This window comes from Lepidochelys kempii, chromosome 3 (assembly GCF_965140285.1).
Source record: "Lepidochelys kempii isolate rLepKem1 chromosome 3, rLepKem1.hap1, whole genome shotgun sequence".
Classification (NCBI taxonomy): domain Eukaryota; kingdom Metazoa; phylum Chordata; order Testudines; family Cheloniidae; genus Lepidochelys; species Lepidochelys kempii.
Window position 1 is genome coordinate 47,035,443 of NC_136382.1, and position 18,551 is coordinate 47,053,993.

Genomic DNA, 18,551 nt, shown 5'->3' on the forward strand with positions numbered 1-18,551 from the left:
TTCTGTAGCTTTCTTCTGCTGTTTAAAATACAGTGTACAGAGGATATAGGATAATAAAATTTCCTCCATAAATAGAATTTTGAGACCCCAGTCCTGCAACTGGATACATGCAAGCAAATAACCCATTGACTTCAGTTGCAGGATGAGGGGCCTTAACAGCTAAGGTATTTCTGTAATCTAGTAAGCTTCCCTGTCCTTAGTGCATTAAGAACAGCTTTTTTTTTTTTTTTTTTTTAAGATTCAAGCCAAAAAATCAGGCCATTTCACTGGTATTCTATATGCTGAGTCCACTGTGGGTGGTGTGGAAATCTTGCATGCTGAAAATCAATGCAAAAATAATAGTGATTGCAACTGAACTTAGTGTATGCCTTTTTCAGTCATTTAGACTAGCTACAGTAAGAACTTGTAAGAGGATCCAATTAGACTCTGCTATATCAGGCTTTCTGTGGACATCTGAAGTTTAGCAGCCATTTTTAGCAATAATTAGTGGGTTTTGTTCATGTCCAATGGAAAAATCCTAAGAAAAAGCCTTTTATGAGCAACTTACTTTATGTAATTAGTTGTTCAAATATTAGAAAATAGAGAGAAAAATCTTTGCTATCTAACGTGATCAGTCTTCAGATTTTCAGTGATCTTGTTGCTACTCTGTAAAAGTCTATATATGAAATATTAAGGTTGCTGTTCTATTTTTTATCTTTATTTTCAGCTGTGTTGGTACAGCAGTGCTGAATGTTTTGATGATTAAAGTCAGCTGTGACAGAATGTGTGTAGGTGTATACTCAGAGTGAGGGTGTACTGAAAAATATAAAAATAAGAGGTGTCAATTTTTCCCAATCAGATCTTTAGATAAACTATATCATTGTCAAAACTAAGTAATTGGTAACAATAGCTGAGGACCTCAGTATAATTTCATAGCTTTATAAGCTTGCTAGTGCAGCACTTCTGATTTGTATTTCTCCATTTGTTGCAAAGGGAGGAAAAAGATATGAAATCCCTAGATACTGATAGTTATGGTATGTTGAAATATCAGCCAAGAGGGGCTGATCATAATTTGCCTTGAGTTACTTGGGAGAGACAGACTTTGTACTTGGGATTTCAGTTCTGTAACTCTGAGAAACAACTACATTGAGTATTTCCTCAAGAAAAAGACTGTTTTGGCTTATGTTTCACTTATATTGCTTGCTTGTGGTTCCTATTATGTACACAATGTTTGAGATGGAAACGTTTTGTCTAAATTACCTAGCCTGTGCTAATCAATATTTTTATCATAAGAAGCTGCTGTTGTCATTTGTAATATCACACAAAATGAAAGTGGTCATCTTCCAGCATTTAGAAAAGAGGTCCTCCTTCTGAGTTCTTCATGGAATTTAAATGTGGTAGGAAACTGTCAGTGACTTGGTATTGCAAGTTTGGACATGATTTTGGATTTTTTTGTTTTGTGAAATGTGTTGTAGGAAATAGGAAATCTGAAAAACCTGCTATGTTTGGATGTCTCTGAAAATAAATTGGAAAGACTTCCTGAAGAGATCAATGGTCTGACTTCCTTAACAGATTTGCTCGTTTCTCAGAATTTACTTGAGGTGCTACCTGATGGTATTGGTAAGTAGTATAAAGTAAACATAATAGACAACTATTGGATCTGGTCTAAATAGCAAGCGTATGTGTCCTGAATATCTTTTGCAATTTCTGCCTATGTAAGAGATGAGCCTATCCCAATTTTTGTAAACAAAGTCTAATTATACACACAGTCCTGCTAATTTTGCACTTTGAATATTTTTATTTCTACTATGGAATTTATGCCTCACCATTTAGGCTGCCTAAATTTATTAACAACTTGCTGAGCAGAGTATGAGACAGTACATCGTATGTGATACATTACCATCAGCACCAGAGGGTTGAGTGTCACAGTTCAGGGCAACTGCCCCATGCTCCCTCTGCATGGGGTCCACCAATGGCACCCACTCAAGGCTCCCGGCTCCTCAGTTGTCATTTCTCTTGGTTAGAGACACGGATCTTTCTTACTCTTGACTGAGTGTTTTGAGGCTGCACAGTTCTCTGCGTACATTGTGATAACCCCAGAAAGCCAGACTACCTAAACAGGCCGCCATCTTTCTCTTCAAGTGCTATAAACAGCTATAGTTGCGAGCAGTCAAGTTACCACACGGCCCTTTCTAAGCATGCACATTTATTCTTAACATGAAAACATTACAGAGAAAACCTCTAAAAATCAATAAAAGTTCCTTATACGCATGCTAACAACTTTCCAGAGGTCACCCATCAGTAATATGGGACCTCAGTAGGCCCAAATCCTTCCAACCCATCCAGGGAAGGATTAGGTCTGTCTGTTGGTTGGAATGGATCAGAAATAAGACACTCAGTTATTTTAAACTCAGTTTATCCAGAAGTCCTTTCTTTGCTGCTCTCTGGAGAATCCTATTTGAACTAGTACATGGGAGCCTCTCCAGGTGGTGACACCTCTCTGGAAGTGTTGCAGCCTGAGTGAATTTGCCTAATCACCCCCCATTGTTAGTTCTTGCAGGAGCTTTGGTCACCCTCGCCCATGGAATTCATGGAATCCTTGGCCTACAATGATACATAAACTTAATACAGTAAGATCTCCCAAAGATACTGCAGGAACTTGCTCTATCACACTCTGGTGTACAAGTTGATTCATTGGAGGTTTTATAATCTGTAAATTCTATTTTGTAGCACATCACATGTAGTACATTTAGTAAATTTAGTAAAATTCATGGAGCATAGGTCTTTAAAAAAACATTTTGTGTGGTTTTTAAACCACAGCAGCTCCACCCCTGGCTGCCTTTTGCATCTGAGGGGAGGGAGGAGAGTAACTCTGGCAGTTCCATTATCTGCTTCCCTGTTGGGTTGTTAGAACCCTACGAAGAACAGGAATGGAGCTTGACTGATGCTGCCGAGCCTAGCACAGCCATTCAGGGCAGCTCAGGAGAGGGTAGAAGGAAGAAAACTTAACTTGGCACCCAGTGATGACTCACAGGTTCTCTGTCTCCAGAACAAGTTAGAGCAGCCTGGGAAATGCTCAAACTTTCCTCAGCTGGCAGAGGTCTCCATCGTACATAGCACAAAGGGACCAGAACAGGACAGAGTCTGCCTGTAGTGTCAGTTGTGGCTCACTGACCTTTTTAAAAGTAATGTTTGGCTCTTCAGCTGAAAAGGTTAGATACCACTGACCTGGAGGAAGATGTGGTCCTTTCGCCAAGAAGCAGAGTGGCACTTAGTGCTTATACTAGCTATCTGTGTCCTGAGCTACAGTGATTCTGGTACAGAGCTCTTTGACAGTGACAGGGCTTGAACTCATCTCCCAGAATGATTTTCTTTGAATTCTGACCTTATCAGTTATTGCATCTGTCTATCTTTGTTGACCAGGCCAGTATGAGACTAACTAGTGTTTGTACAGCACCTAGTGTATTTGGCCATGGTCCTATTTGGGGCTTTTGGGTGTGCTACCTCAAACGACGGCTGTTTACTGTTAGTATTACTACTTCTAGTTTGTATTGCTAGAACAAACTAACAGTAATAATAGTCTGGCATTTATGTGGTAATTTTTGTCAGCTTTTTAAAAAAAGTAGAATGCAAAAAAAAAAAAAAATTCCTATTTGGTGCCACTTGGTGACATTGAGGCTGATGTGCAGAGTTCAGGCTACAAGTCATGTACTGATATCAACAGATGGGGTTGTTCGAACTTTCCTTCTATGCCTTTCGGTCTTAGCCCTCTTCAGTAAATATGCACACAGGATATGAAACTGCAGCGTTTACCAGTGTAACCTCCTTGGGAGCCTTTATCATGTGATTTCAGTTACCTGCTAAAATCACTAAGAATAAGTTAGGTGAGGCAAATGCTTGAAAATTTTACGTTAAATGTCATAAGAGCACACAGTGGAAGGAAACAAAGCAAAAAAGGAAATCACATGAAATCTTATATATTCATAGAGAATTCATTATATAACGAAGGATCTGGTAACCTAATGTTTGGGATTATAATTGTGTTTTGTATAAAACTAGCATGTTCGTATAGTAGTCCAGCACAATGATAAGGATAGAGAAGGGCATCCTACACCATATCATGGACCTGCCTATTCTAACTAAATGTAGTATGTTTTGATCACAGAAAATTAAATGCGGGTTCAGTTTTCATAAGTACTAGATTGTTTGTTTGTTTTTTAGTATCTGTGTTTAATGAATACAGATTACTAGAGGCTTAAAATTTCAAACACTTTTGTATGCTTATCAGGAAATATTGTATGGCTTGATTCCCCCCCCCCCCCCAAATCTCCCCAGTCATGTTTGGATGGTGAAATATTTAACTCCTGATTATCCCACACTCCCTGTCTAAAAGGACTTCCCATTTCTTAACGCATTGATATAGTATACTGTTACCCCTTCGTCAAACTTCAGACTCATGAAATATAACCGAAAACACTTTTGCTCCCAAGCAAACCTTTCAGTTTTTAAAGTTTTTTTTGGATTTTAAAGGCATTTATTATTGGGAGCATTTGTTCTTGAGTTCACCCCACAACTAACTTTTTTTCCTTTTCACATAGTTTTATGGAGTCACTATTTGAGGAGGACGATATGTGATTTTCAGCTCCTCTTTCACCAATAACAATCCTACAGTTAAAATTTATTTATGGATATTTTATTATCATTGTCTAGAAGAACTATAGTGTGCTGGCAATTCAGCACCTAAAATCGAAGTGGAAATAAGCATTACATATTCAATAAAACACAGCCATTGCAAATTGGAAAATTCCCCTGTTTGTCTTACATTTGTGATGTCTAATTCCAAGTGAGCTTTCATTGTCTATATCTGACACTTATCCTGTTTTTGCTATTGAACTTTAGTCTGGAAAACTCTTGTCAAATACACCAAAATTTCCCAACAGAAGAAAAGTTGCACTGTATTTTGTATGATTTTAAATGTTCAAACTGTAGGTTATGTGCAGTTTCATAGTCTCCATTGTCTGCTGTTGAACATGCTTAGAGTTCCTTACTTTATTTTTTTTGCTCTTACTGTTTGTGTTCAATCCCCATTAGCAATGCAATCCAAAACATTAAATGTTTTCTGAATTATAGAATATTTAGTATTGTTGTAGCTTTACAAAACTAGTTAGGTTATCTGAGGAAACAATGCATTGTAGCATTTGGTTTTACAAAAAATTGTAATGCAATAACAAAATTAACATTTTAAAAATGTTATTTTAAAAAAAAAATAATATTTAGATATTCACATATATTGCAGATGTTCTGGAATAATATAATTTCAACAACATGACTGTGTTAATCTTAAAGGGAACATCTGATGCAGGTATAGTTGAAGCCAACCACCAAACTTAACAATTCTTTTATCTATAGGAAATTTAAAGAACTTGTCTATCTTGAAGGTTGATCAGAACAAACTTGTTCAGTTGACAGAAGCAATAGGAGACTGTGAAAGCCTTACTGAACTAGTTCTAACAGAAAACCAGCTGCTGGTGAGTATAGTCTTGACTGCTCAAATAGCTGACAGTAATTAGGCCTGCTGCTATGCCCTGATTCATTCTGGTTGTAATGCCTTTATTTTATTTCTCCTCCTATTATAGTTACTGCTAAGTACAATACAGTGGAGTTTGCATTAAGTAAATGCATGATTGTTACAACAGTCGTGATATTGTTTCCATATAGAATATATTCTGTATATTTAAATGACAATACATTCAAGAGGAACTTTCCATAATATAAAATTGGTAAATCAAAGTTCTCATTTTTAAATAACTGTTTTTCTGCGAGTGATTATATGAGAGAATGGCATTGTGGGGTTACAGATTTGTTTTACTGACTCTTATGGAAGGTATGCTCTCTTTACAAGTATAAAGATTTTCTTCACCTAATGGCAAGACCTGTAGACTCAACTTTTGAGCGAAAAATCAATTTAGATTGTTTTGAATATGCGAATCATTATCAACAACAACAATTGTTCATGTTGCCCAGGTGTAACTAAAGGCAGAACTTGGCTCTGCAATTAGATTTTAGTTCACAGTTTTATTGATGGAGAAAGCAGAATGGAACCCTGTTCAGTTTTAGCTATTTTGGCTCTGCAGTACTAATGAGTAAAAACTTATTTATCAGAATAACAGATGTGAGTAGCCTCAGTCTTTTTACTCTGTTCTTGACCATGGTATGAACTGTAAGCACCGATGACTGAATTGGTGTAGAGCAATGATGCTGAGTAACAAGGTGCCATTTTTACATGGTCCATATTTTGAAGTAGAGCTTCACTTTAACTTGTGATTTGCTGACTTAATCTAAAATTATATACTAGGGCTGTCAATCTCAGTTAAGTCACGCGATTAACTCAAAAAAATTAATTGCAATTTAAAAAATTAATTACAATTAATTGCAGTTTTAATCACACTGTTAAACAATAGAATACCAGTTGAAATTTATTAAATATTTTGGATGTTTTTCTACATTTTATATATATTGTATTCTGTGTTGTAACTGAAATCAAAGTGTATATTTATTATTATAAATATTTGCACTGTAAAAATGATAAACAAAAGACATTAGTATTTTGCAAATCACCTCATACAAGTACTGTAGTGCAGTCTCTTTGTTGGGCAAGTGCAGCTTACAAATGTAGATTTTTTTTGTTGTTGTTGTTGTTACATAACTGCACTCAAAAACAAAACGATGTAAAATTTTAGACCCTGCAAGTCAACTCACTCTTACTTCTTGTTCAGCCAATTGCTAAGACAAACAAGCTTTTTTTTTTACATTTACAGGTGATAATGCTGCCCTCTTCTTATTTACAGTGTCAAGAGAAAGTGAGAACAGGCAGTTGCATGGCACTTTTTTAGCTGGCATTGCAAGGTATTTCTGTGCCAGATATGCTAAACATTCATATGCCCCTTCATGCTTCGGCCACCATTCCAGAGGACACTCGTTAAAAAAATAATGCATTAATTACATTTGTGACTGAACTTCTTGGGGGAGAATTGTGTGTCCCATGGTCTGTTTTACCCACATTCTGCCATATATTTCATGTTGTAGCAGTCTCGGATGATAACCCAGCACATGTTGTTTATTTTAAGAACACTTTCACTGCAGATTTCACAAAACGCAAAGAAGGTACCAATGTGAGATTTCTAAAAATAGCAAAGCACTCAACCCAGGGTTTAAGAATCTGAAGTGCCTTCCAAAATCTGAGAGGGATGGGGAGCAGAGCATGCTTTCAGAAGTCTTAAAAGAGCAACAATCCAATGCGGAAACTACAGTACCCGAACCACCAAAAAAGAAAATCAATCTTCCCCTGATGGCATCTGACTCAGGTGATGAAAATGAACATGCTTTGGATCGTTATGGAGTAGAATCAGTCATCAGCATGGACGCATGTCCTCTGGAATGGTGGATGCAGCACAAATCTTTAGCGCATCTGGCACATAAATATCTTACAACGCTGGCTGCAACAGTTCCATGAGAACACCTGTTCTCACTTTTTCAGGTGACATTGTGAACAAGAAGCAGGCAGCATTATCTCCTGCAAATGTAAGCAAACTTGTTTGTCTTAGCGATTGGCCGAACAAGAAGTAAGACTGGACTTGCATGGTCTAAAATTTTACATTGTTTTGTTTTTGAATGCAGGTTTTTTTTTCACATAATTCTACATTTGTAAGTTCAACTTTCATGATAAAGAGATTGCACTACAGTACTTGTATGAGGTGAATTGAAAAATACTAGATCTCTTGTTTTTTACAGTCCAAATACGTGTAATCAAAAATAAATATAAAGGGAGCACTTTACACTGTATTCTGTGTTCTAATTGAAATCAATATATTTGAAAATGTAGAAAACATCCAAAATATTTAAATAAATGATATTATATTATTGTTTAACAGTTTGATTAATCACTATTAATTTTTTAATTGCTTGACAGCCCTATTGTATACATCTTTTAGTTGAGTTAGCAGAGCTTATTGAACGGCAAGGAATAACCTGAGTATAGTAATAGGAGCTTGCTTCCCTGCCTGCACCTTTTTGGGTAAGTGAAAAGTTCAGGATTCTTTTAGATATAGAAAGAATCGTTTATCCTCTGTGTGTTGGATAGCAAGAGGATATTTTGTTTTGCCTCAACGAGCTCAACTGAGCACTTGTAATCCAGAAGCAGATGGCACGGGAGCCTGTATAAATACAAGAAGTAACCTAATGTCTTTGTCCGTGCCACAGTGTCCCCAATGAGAATTCATACTGAGCCTCTGTAAAGGAGCAGACCCACTGCAGCGCCTCCTGCTGGTCATTGGGAAATTAGCTCTTTCGAGCATGGAGCGTTCTCTGCAGGCCGGTGATCCGCACAGCTCTGGCCCCCATGTACCTCACAGACCCCGGTGCCCCTTTCTCTGGGTTCTGCCCCCTGGCATTATCCCCACACTCTACCTCTGGGTCTCCCATTCCTGGGGAACCCCCAACCCACTATCCCCACCTTGCCTCAGTCTGGGTTACTGCCAGTCATCACCAAGCCCCTGCTCCCTGGGGCAGACTGCAGTGTAAAGGCCACTCATCATAGGCAAGGGGGTTCGGACCTTTTGCCTTCCTCTGCCTCCCAGTACCTCTATGGGCCTTGGACCAGGCCCTACAGCCTGGGGAGTTGCCAGCCTGGAGCGCCCCGCTCAACGTGCTCCTTACCCAGCCCTCCTTCACTCCCAGTACCCTGTCAGGCAGGCAGCCAGGCCCTGCTCTCTCCCAGCCTGAGAGAGACTCCTTGGGCCTCTGGCTCACAGCCTTTTTATACAGGCCAGCTGGGGCCTGATTGGGGCATGGCCCAGCTGCGGCTGTTTCCCCAATCAGCCATCCCCAGCCACAGCCTTCTCCGGGGCTGCTTTTAACCCCTTCTATTTTAGGAGCAGGGTAGCCACCCCGCTACAGTCTCAAACAGGGGAAGTAGATGATGTCTGAAAGTGGCAGCCAAAGTTTATACTGTATCTAGCTAAACAGATTCCCTTGTCTTTTACCTCTAACTGCTGAAGGATCTAACTTGACATGAAGGGAAGATTTATTCACGTACATATTCATTTTAAAGTCTTCCATGACTAATAAGAGAATTGGAGAGCCTGTTGTGTAGGAAGCTTTTACTTTGGGTTTGTCTACACATGAACATTGTGTAGGAATAAGATGGAGCATGAATTTAAAATGAATTAACTTCCTGATTCAATTTGGTGTGTTGATGCTCTTATTTCAGAGTAGAGCATCCACACATGAATTTAAATTGGGAATAGCTCCCTGTGTAGACAAAGCTCCCCTTTGATGCCAACTAGTGCTGTGCATATCTTTATAAATAATGGTGGAGTCAAATTGCAGGCCCCACTGCTATGTGGTTGCTCTTTGTGTCGCTCCCTGCTTTGTTAATCAGTTGTTTCAGCCAGTGATTTAATGCTACACGTGTTGAATGAAAATAAAATCTGAGGTTTAGGGTGTCTACACTGCAAAGTTGTTGACACAACTTTTGTCTTTCTCAGGTACTTAAAAAAGCCCACACACAAAAGGCAAAAGTTTTGCCCACGCAAGTGGCAGTGTGAACGTGGCTTTGTCGGTAGGAGCACTCTCCTGCCGACAAAGCTAAAGCCGCTTGCGGGGCTTGAAGTATTTTGTTGGCAAAAGTGCTGACAAAGGGTGTTTACACACCCTGACTTTTAGCAACAAGGCAGTGTCGACACAGCCTTGTCGCTAAAAGCTGCGTGGTGTAGACAATCCCTTAGTTCTAGCGGGAACTTATTTGTTTTTCCACTTCTTCAAAACTGCCTTCTAAAGGACACTTAAATAATGTATCTTCTACCTTGTGTATATGGTCATTTTAGTACAAAGATAAAGTAAGGAGTGCAGTTTGGTTAGAAGCTGAAACAAGCAGGCCAATTCTGTCTCAGTTACAACTCTGGAACGCCACTGAAATCAGTGGAGTTGCACAGTTGTGACTATGAATAGAATTAGTCCTTTATATGTAAACTTTTTTATTACAAAAAGGGCTGTCTCCTAGATCCTATTCAAAGTGAGGTAAAGTTTTGTTTGACATTGTGATAATAGAAAGCTTGTTCATGTGTCACTTTCTATTGAAACAGAAATTGCCGAAGAGCATTGGAAAACTAAAGAAGCTGAACAATTTGAATGTTGACAGAAACAAATTAATATCTTTGCCCAAAGAGGTATGTTGTGTGCAGTCAACCATTATGATTATAGATATGCATTATTATAGATAGTCTGTTACAAACAAAAATGGTGAATATCGGTGCTTGTAGGAAGTAGTAAGCAGCTTTTGTTCTACTTAAATTACTAGAAAATATTCCTACCTAACAGGCTATGACCAAGGCTTTGTCTATAGGATTGCAGAGGCCTGGACAAAAGTAGAGGTGGTTTGGCTGCTAGTGAGTGGCTGGTATAATGGAACAAGAGGTCCAAGACCTAAATAGTTTCTTAGAAACTATCTGATTGTACATGTCAGACCCACCACTACTTGAAGACAGGTTTTTAAGGTCTGCTTATAACTCAGTGCACTTAAACCAAGGTGTAATTTTTTCTGCAGGTAGAATGACGATACCACAAGAAATTCTGATCTTTAAAGTTGTGGTTGGAAAGCACATGGGTGGTGGGATTTTTTTTGTTGTTTTGGTTTTTTTTAATATGAGAGAGAGAAGAAATTATTTGGGGTTCTGCAATTTTGGGATCTTTGTTTTATGAAAGTCTCTACAGGCTGCTTGTGTCATCAAACAGCCAGACCTAAAGCAGTGATTTGTGTAATACTAAGCTTAGCGATACCCTAGTTTTATAGCTGTGATCACTGGGGCTTCTTGCTCAACTTAAGCAGTGTATGAAGCAAAACAAAGGTAGAATAGGATTAAATGTAATGGTGGTCTGAGAAGTTGGTCTAGCTCATCAGTAAAACCTGGAAAGGTTGGTATTGCTGGGGTTGGCAGGGAGTATAATAGAGAGAGCCAGTGTGATGTGATTAAAGCATGGGACAGAGAGTTAAGTGGCCTGAATTCTAATGCCATCTGTGCTACTGATTCAGTGTGTTAATTCCTCTTTGCTACCCCCTGCTGCTGCCTACCCATATTAGAGGTAACAGCTAAGCTTGCTGCAGGGGGAGATTGTAGTCTGAACTCACAGAAATAAGAGCCTTACAGGGATAGTTTGTTGGGGGAAGGAGAGGGGAGGAATAAGGACCTGCAGAGGGGAAGAGCAACCTGGAGTGGGGTCATGGGAAGCAGCCAGGGTGGGACTGTGGTGGTGATGGAAACAGAGACCTGGGGTGGATGGGGAAGTTGGAGTTAGGGGGAGAAGTAGGAACCTGGAAAAAGAGTTGCGGGGGCAGGCAGGGATTGTGAGATAAGTGTGGGAGGGGAAGTGAATTTGGTAATAGGGCTGAAGGAAGTGGGTGGATGGGGGCCAAATCAGGAACCTACAAGATGGGAGTAATGGTGATGAGGGAAGCCAGGGCCCTGGGGTGGGAAGGAAACTGAGCATGTGGGTGTGGAATCAGGGGAAACCGAGATGGTGAGTGGAGAAGGGGGGACCACAGACCCTGGAGTGGGGTGAGACAAGCTAGACCTGGCTAGGGGGAATGAGGGAGCCACACAGAGATCTGGGCATAGTGGGAAATGCCATTAGGGAGGGCAAGGAAGGAAGGGATGAATGTCATGGGTGGGCCATACTGTGCCTCTGCCTGGGGGGAGAATGGGGCATACACAGCCCCCTGGCAGTGGCAGACGGGATGGGAGTGGAAGGAGTTGCTGGGAGTCCCTGAAATAGAGGGGGATGGGAGGGTGGCATGCAGGGAACAGGGGTGGGGATGGAGGAAGGAAATGAGACCTTGGGGTGCACAGTGCATTCAGCCTACAGAAGCTACAAAATGTGTAACCCCTTAATAGTCACCTTTACAAAGCAGTGTGCACTTAATTAGTTTTTTATCTAAACATTTCCGAGGTTTTTTGTGTGTGTTAGTGCTCACTATAATCAGAATGATAGGCTTTAATCTTATATCTATGTCTTCACCACTAACAAAATGCTCTGGAACACTAACTCTGCTTAAGTGCATTTGCTTTGTACATGATTTGCTAGCCCTTGAAACTTCAGGAAATGCAGTCTGTTACTTTCTATTACACATGGCTATTATAGCCTTTCACCTCAAAGTCAGTGGTTTGAATTCAGAGTTGGTAATGGTAGCAAATGGAAAATAAATTACACTCTTGGGTCCACGTGGTAGATTGCATTTGCTTCACTTGCTTTCATAAATAACATGTCACAGAAACCACTGTGGCTGCCTCAGTTCTTTGTGCTTAGACAGGCCAACACGAATGCCTTTTTGGATTCTGCTCCCCCCAAAAAAGACTTATGGAACACTCGTGGGGTCATGTGGAGAAGCTTGCTGTGCTGCTCATGCTGTGTGTGCTTGGGGTAATTAACAGTTCAGTTCCCTTAGTATAGTACCCGTCTTAACCACAAACACTAGCTTTAAGCAAATCGTAAGTTTTTTTTTCTTATTTGTGGCACAAATTCATGATGTTAAAGTGGATGGGGGGCGGGGAGGGGAATGAATGGAGATTCTTATGTTCTACAATTCTAAAAGAAAAAAGGAGTCTGACCAGCCTCGTAGGTGGTATGGCACATGCAGTATGGGCCATGCAAACAACCCAGGCTCAGGAGTGTCTTCAAGGATACTGATGATGTTGATCATGACTCCAGGGATGAATCTCATCATGGAGGAGATTCGCTTGGTCTTTTGCTGAAGATTGTGTCCATTTCCATACTGAACAAAACAATGTTACAAATATTGAAGACCTTTTCATTCACTCTTCTTGGTAAGAGAAGGGAAGAACCCTGCTTGTGACTACTTAATAGTGAGATTGTACTGTGTTCATTACCACTTTCCCATTTATTCCCATCTCAAGCTGATTTTGATACAGAAGTTAAGCAAGGAGGTCTGAACGTTCACTTAAAAAACTGCCGTTGGTGACTTGGTCCCTCTGTGTATTGAACTCAAGGTGGCTGTCGGGATGGCATTGGGAAGATGGTGGTCTCTGACCTCTAAATGTCAGTAGTCAAGTGTGAGCTGCTAAACACACATGTGTTCTTCCCCTTCCGGCCCCCTAAAATGTCTCCCTGCAGCAGAGATATAACTTGTACCTGTGATATCAGAAACTGTTTGTTTTAATGAAATATAGTGCTCTGACAGAACTATGAATTGTATGAATAAAACTTTATTTTAGGTGTGGGGTTTGGGTAAACCTGTGAAACAAGTATTTATGTACTTATACCTATACGCTCTTGTAAAACCAGTCTTTCCCTACTGCAGTAAGGTGACATTGACACCTTATTACATAATTATGGTATGGTTCAAGATTATTCTGAACCTTTAGCATCATAATTCTTTAGATGCTTTCTGGTTCAAAGGTTCTTCTGAACCTGATGGCAATTCATAATGTGAAAATGTTAAAGACTGAATGGCTGCCAGATACTCCAGTCGCTTGACAAGTTATGTATTCAGTATTCGTATTTTGAAGATGATTCTGCTCTCATTGAAGCTAGTGGCAAAACTCTAACTTCAGGAAGAGCTGAATGTGTTTAAACTTGTTCATGATCACAAATGGTTTATTCCTTTAAACTTGAAAGACCTGCTCGGTGACTAACTCTAATCTTAAATCGCATCCTGCGGTTAGAACATGAGCGAAACTAGTGTGCTGAACCACCTGTTTAGGATACTTTAAAGTATCCTAAATTGTGTAATTACGTGCTCATTAATGAGCCTACATCTGCAGAAATCTGACACAGAGAACTACCTGGCGTAATAAGTAGAGCTGGTCAAAAAAATGTTGTTGGAATGATTGTCTGTCTGACTGAAAATATCCATTTTGCAAAATCAGTATTTTTCCTGGGAAAACTTCAGTTTTCCCTTGGGGGGAGAAATCAAAATGACAGTTTCCCTGTTGAAGGCTCTTGTCAGTTTCTCTTTCTGCCTTCCCCCAGCCATCCAGCTGCTGTGTGCACTGAACTCTGACAGCCAGGCTGGAAGGCTTATGTCAGTTTCACTGGGAAGCTGGAAAATGCTGTTCAGAGTCTCCCAAAATAGCTTTTTTTGTTTATTTGGTTTTTTTTAAATCCCTTCCCTTGAAATATTTCTCAGTTTTGACTTTTCCTTCCCAGTTTGGGATTAAAATTTGTTCCAAAAACATAAATTTTTTTGTGGGAAGGGATTCCTATTTTCCAGACAACTGTAATAATAACAAAACAAGTAAAACCTCTGGTGTGAATCTGTGGATTCGTTTGGGTAAGTTATGTGTTTACTTTAAGGCCTTTAGTTTTACATCATTCAGTTTCAATTATTTCTTTAATTTCATAAACTGGAATTGTAGAGTTTAACCCTTCAGCCACAGCCACCTCGAATTTATGAGACTGGCGAGAGAGAGTGAATTTGGGGCAGCTGAAGCCAGGACTCCCTCTACATGATTTGTCAGAATTTGCAGTTGAAGCCCACCTTTTCCTCTTGCACTGCTCTTCAGCTCACTCCCCTTTCCCAGCCATGGCAGCACTCGAGGCCATGCTGCTCTTAAACCAGCAGCACTGCTATGGGTACCCGCATGGCCCCACAGTATGCCAACATTTTTATGGCTGACTTAGAACAACGCTTCCTCAGCTCTCGTCCCCTAATGCCCCTACTCTACTTGCGCTATATTGATGACATCTTCATCGTCTGGAGCCATGGAAAAGAAGCCCTTGAGGAATTCCACCATGATTTCAACAATTTCCATCCCACCATCAACCTCAGCCTGGACCAGTCCACACAAGAGATCTACTTCCTGGACACTACGGTGCTAATAAGCGATGGTCACATAAACAGCACCCTATACCGGAAACCTACTGACCGCTATTCCTATCTACATGCCTCCAGCTTTCACCCAGACCACACCACACGATCCATTGTCTACAGCCAAGGTCTACGATACAACCGCATTTGCTCCAACCCCTCAGACAGAGACAAACTCCTACAAGATCTCTATCAAGCATTCTTACAACTACAGTACCCACCTGCGGAAGTGAAGAAACAGATTGGCAGAGCCAGAAGAGTACCCAGAAATCACCTACTACAGGACAGACCCAACAAAGAAAATATCAAAACGCTACTAGCCATCACCTTCAGCCCCCAACTAAAACCTCTCCAGCGCATCATCAAGGATCTACAACCTATCCTGAAAGACAAGCCATCACTCTCACAAATCTTGGGAGACAGGCCAGTCCTTGCCTACAGACAGCCCCCCAACCTGAAGCAACCACACACCACACCACAGAACCACTAACCAGGAACCTATCCTTGCAACAAAGCCCGTTTCCAACTGTGTCCACATATCTATTCGGGGACACCATCATAGGGCCTAATCACATCAGCCACACTATCAGAGGCTCGTTCACCTGCACATCTACCAATCTGATATGTCATCATGTGCCAGCAATGTCCCTCTGCCATGTACATTGGTCAGACTGGACAGTCTCTATGTAAAAGAATAAATGGACACAAATTAGATGTCAAGAATTATAACATTCATAAACCAGTCGGAGAACACTTCAATCTCTCTGGTCACTCGATCTCTAACGTAAAAGTTGCAATATTACAATAAAAAGACTTCAAAAACAGACTCCAATGACAGGTTTCAGAGTAACAGTCGTGTTAGTCTGTATTCGCAAAAAGAAAAGGAGGACTTGTGGCACCTTAGAGACTAACCAATTTATTTGAGCATAAGCTTTCATGAGCTACAGCTCACTTCATCGGATGCATACTGTGGAAACTGCAGAAGACATTATATACACAGAGACCATGAAACAATACCTCCTCCCACCCCACTCTTCTGCTGGTAATAGCTTATCTAAAGTGATCACTCTCCTTACAGCGAGAGACTGCTGAATTGGAATGAATTTGCAAACTGGATACAATTAACTTAGGCTTGAATAGAGACTGGGAGTGGATGTGTCATTACACAAAGTAAAACTATTTTCCCATGTTTATCCCCCCACCCCACTGTTCTTCAGACGTTCTTGTTAACTGCTGGAAATGGCCCACCTTGATTATCACTGCAAAAGGTTTTCTTTCCCGCCCCCGCTCTCCTGCTGGTAATAGCTCACTCTCCTTACAGTGTGTATGGTAACACCCATTGTTTCATGTTGTGTGTGTATATAAATCTCCTCACTGTATTTTCCACTGAATGCATCCGATGAAGTGAGCTGTAGCTCACGAAAGCTTATGCTCAAATAAATTTGTTAGTCTCTAAGGTGCCACAAGTCCTCCTTTTCTTTTTGTGAATACAGACTAACACGGCTGCTACTCTGAAACCAAGCAACTACCAGATATCCTTGATTCCTTTAAAAGATTCAGTAGATATTGCAGCACTACCTCAAAGAGTTTAGTCATTTAGAGACGATACACTGACTAGGATGAAGGATACCACATTCAAGCAAAGTAACAAAGGTAGTAAGAGTTATGTCATGTTATTTCCATCTCTTTTTAAACTGTCCCAACTGATATGACTATAATTTACCCCTGCTGTATTGTTCAAAAGAAAAGAAGTGAGCATCCAGGAAGGATAAATGAGGAGAGGGTACTGGCTTTGCAGACCATTTCAAGAAGGGCATACCAAGTTGCCAGGGAGGAGTGGGGAGGAGAAGAAGCAGATAGATGGAGCCTTGAGGTTTGCAAAATTTGCAGAGTAGTAGCACAAAAAAAGATTCAGTAAATGAACAAGAAAAGGTGAGTGATGCAGGGCCTTAAAGGATAAAATCAGAGTCCATGATGCAATAGGGTATGGGAGAGCCACTGGAGACATGAAAAGTCAAAAGAGGAAGTGGTATGGCTGTATTTGGGATGGATAGGTAGTGGGTGTCATGGTTATCAAGAAAGTGAGAGGCTGCAAGAATCAAGACTGGAAATGATCAGGGCATGGGTGAGAGAACGTTATTGTGGAGGAACACATGGCAAGACATGGACATATGTTGAGAATGAGATAAGAGTTGCAGATGATGATCCCCAAGTTGTGAGGTGAAGGATGGTGGTATTGACCGACTGGGAAAGGAGGAAGAGTGGGAGAATTTTGTGTGAAAAGATAGAGCTTTGCTTCAATCATGTTACGCTTTTAATTAATGGTGAAATATCATCTGGTAGAAGACATTGGAGAGAAATGGCAATGTACAATTTGGCAGAGATGGAAAGATCAGTGGTGGGCTGAGCTGAATTATCCGCATAGAGATGAGAGCTGAAACCATGGAAGTAGAAAGAATCACCCATGTCTGAGGTTTAAGGGTCATCCACAGTGGGATAAGGGAAGAGCAGTCACTGTTGGAAGAGCAGTCAGACTTAGGAAAACCAAAAAATTGTACCAAAAAAGACAAGGGAAGAGTTTCCATGTTATCCAATGAAGTGTATTTTCGAGAACACTTGCATTTTAATGTAAATAATAAGCATGTGCATGATTTGTATGTAATTTTTCTAAATCCTAAACACTTAATTTTCTTTCAATTATCAGATGTAGACTGCATAACTATCAATTGTAGGGCTCTGATATCTTATTTTAAACATATGTAATTCAACCTTACAAATTGCCATCTGACCAGCTGGGTTGATTTTATTTGTTTGGTTTTATTTATTTTTTTTAATTTTTAAAGGAAAACAGACACGTGATATAACATGGCTGGTATGCAAGGCTGTTGTAACAGACCTAGAAACTTGTTTTTGTATCGTACTAAGATATATTTTCTTATGTTTAGTTGTGTGTAGACTATACTTTGAAATTGGTTGTGTATCAGCACTTTCCATGGCATATAGTTTAGTAAAGACAGTTTAAAAAATGTCCTCACTTTAAGCAGCCCCAATTCAACAGGGCACTGAAGTGTGCACTTTCCTCAGATGAGTAGGCCCATTAAAATCAGTGAAGTCCATATTTAAAGTTAAGTATGTGCTTAAACGTTTTGTGGAATGAGGGCTGAACTGTTGTATGTTTAGTATACATGTAATGGTTTGAATATGTGTTTGAAATTATGCATAATAGATGTTGCCAAACCAACAAAAGCATGGCCTGAGTCCCTGGCTCTTTGTCAATTAATGACGTGCAGCCAAGTAAAGTACAGTGTTCTGGTATTGCATTACTTCATAGTGGTCACAGTGACATATTTTTCTTTCAATATGCTGTTTAGTACATGCAGTCTACCTCAATGGCTTTTGTGTTTCGGTCCTGGTGTCTTCCTACAATGCTGGGTGGATGCATTCTTTTCTTGAAATAGTAGCAAATGCTTATCTTCCAAATGATTCATTTATCCTGTCATAAAGTTTTCCCTTAACGTTAATTGCTCAATATATGCTATCTCCCCCATGGAAGAACATTGTTTCATAAACAGCTTCCAGTATTTTGTCTGTGTAATTTTTTATTTTGAAATACAAATGGTCTGGACTTGTGAGTTTATTATTAGACTATGTTCTGATGAATAGTTCATGTTAAAGTAATTGAGGTAGCAGC

At 40.0% G+C, this 18,551-nt stretch overlaps 1 protein-coding gene across 1 annotated transcript in view; it reads left to right on the top strand.

The window, feature by feature from the left end:
- Window positions 1-18,551, top strand: part of LRRC1 (leucine rich repeat containing 1) — a 121,565-nt gene that overhangs the window by 84,925 nt on the left and 18,089 nt on the right. The window contains exons 8-10 of the mRNA XM_073336268.2: window positions 1,455-1,599; window positions 5,389-5,507; window positions 10,122-10,205. Coding sequence (XP_073192369.1) covers window positions 1,455-1,599; window positions 5,389-5,507; window positions 10,122-10,205 — 348 coding nt within the window. The remainder of the gene's footprint in view (window positions 1-1,454; window positions 1,600-5,388; window positions 5,508-10,121; window positions 10,206-18,551) is intronic.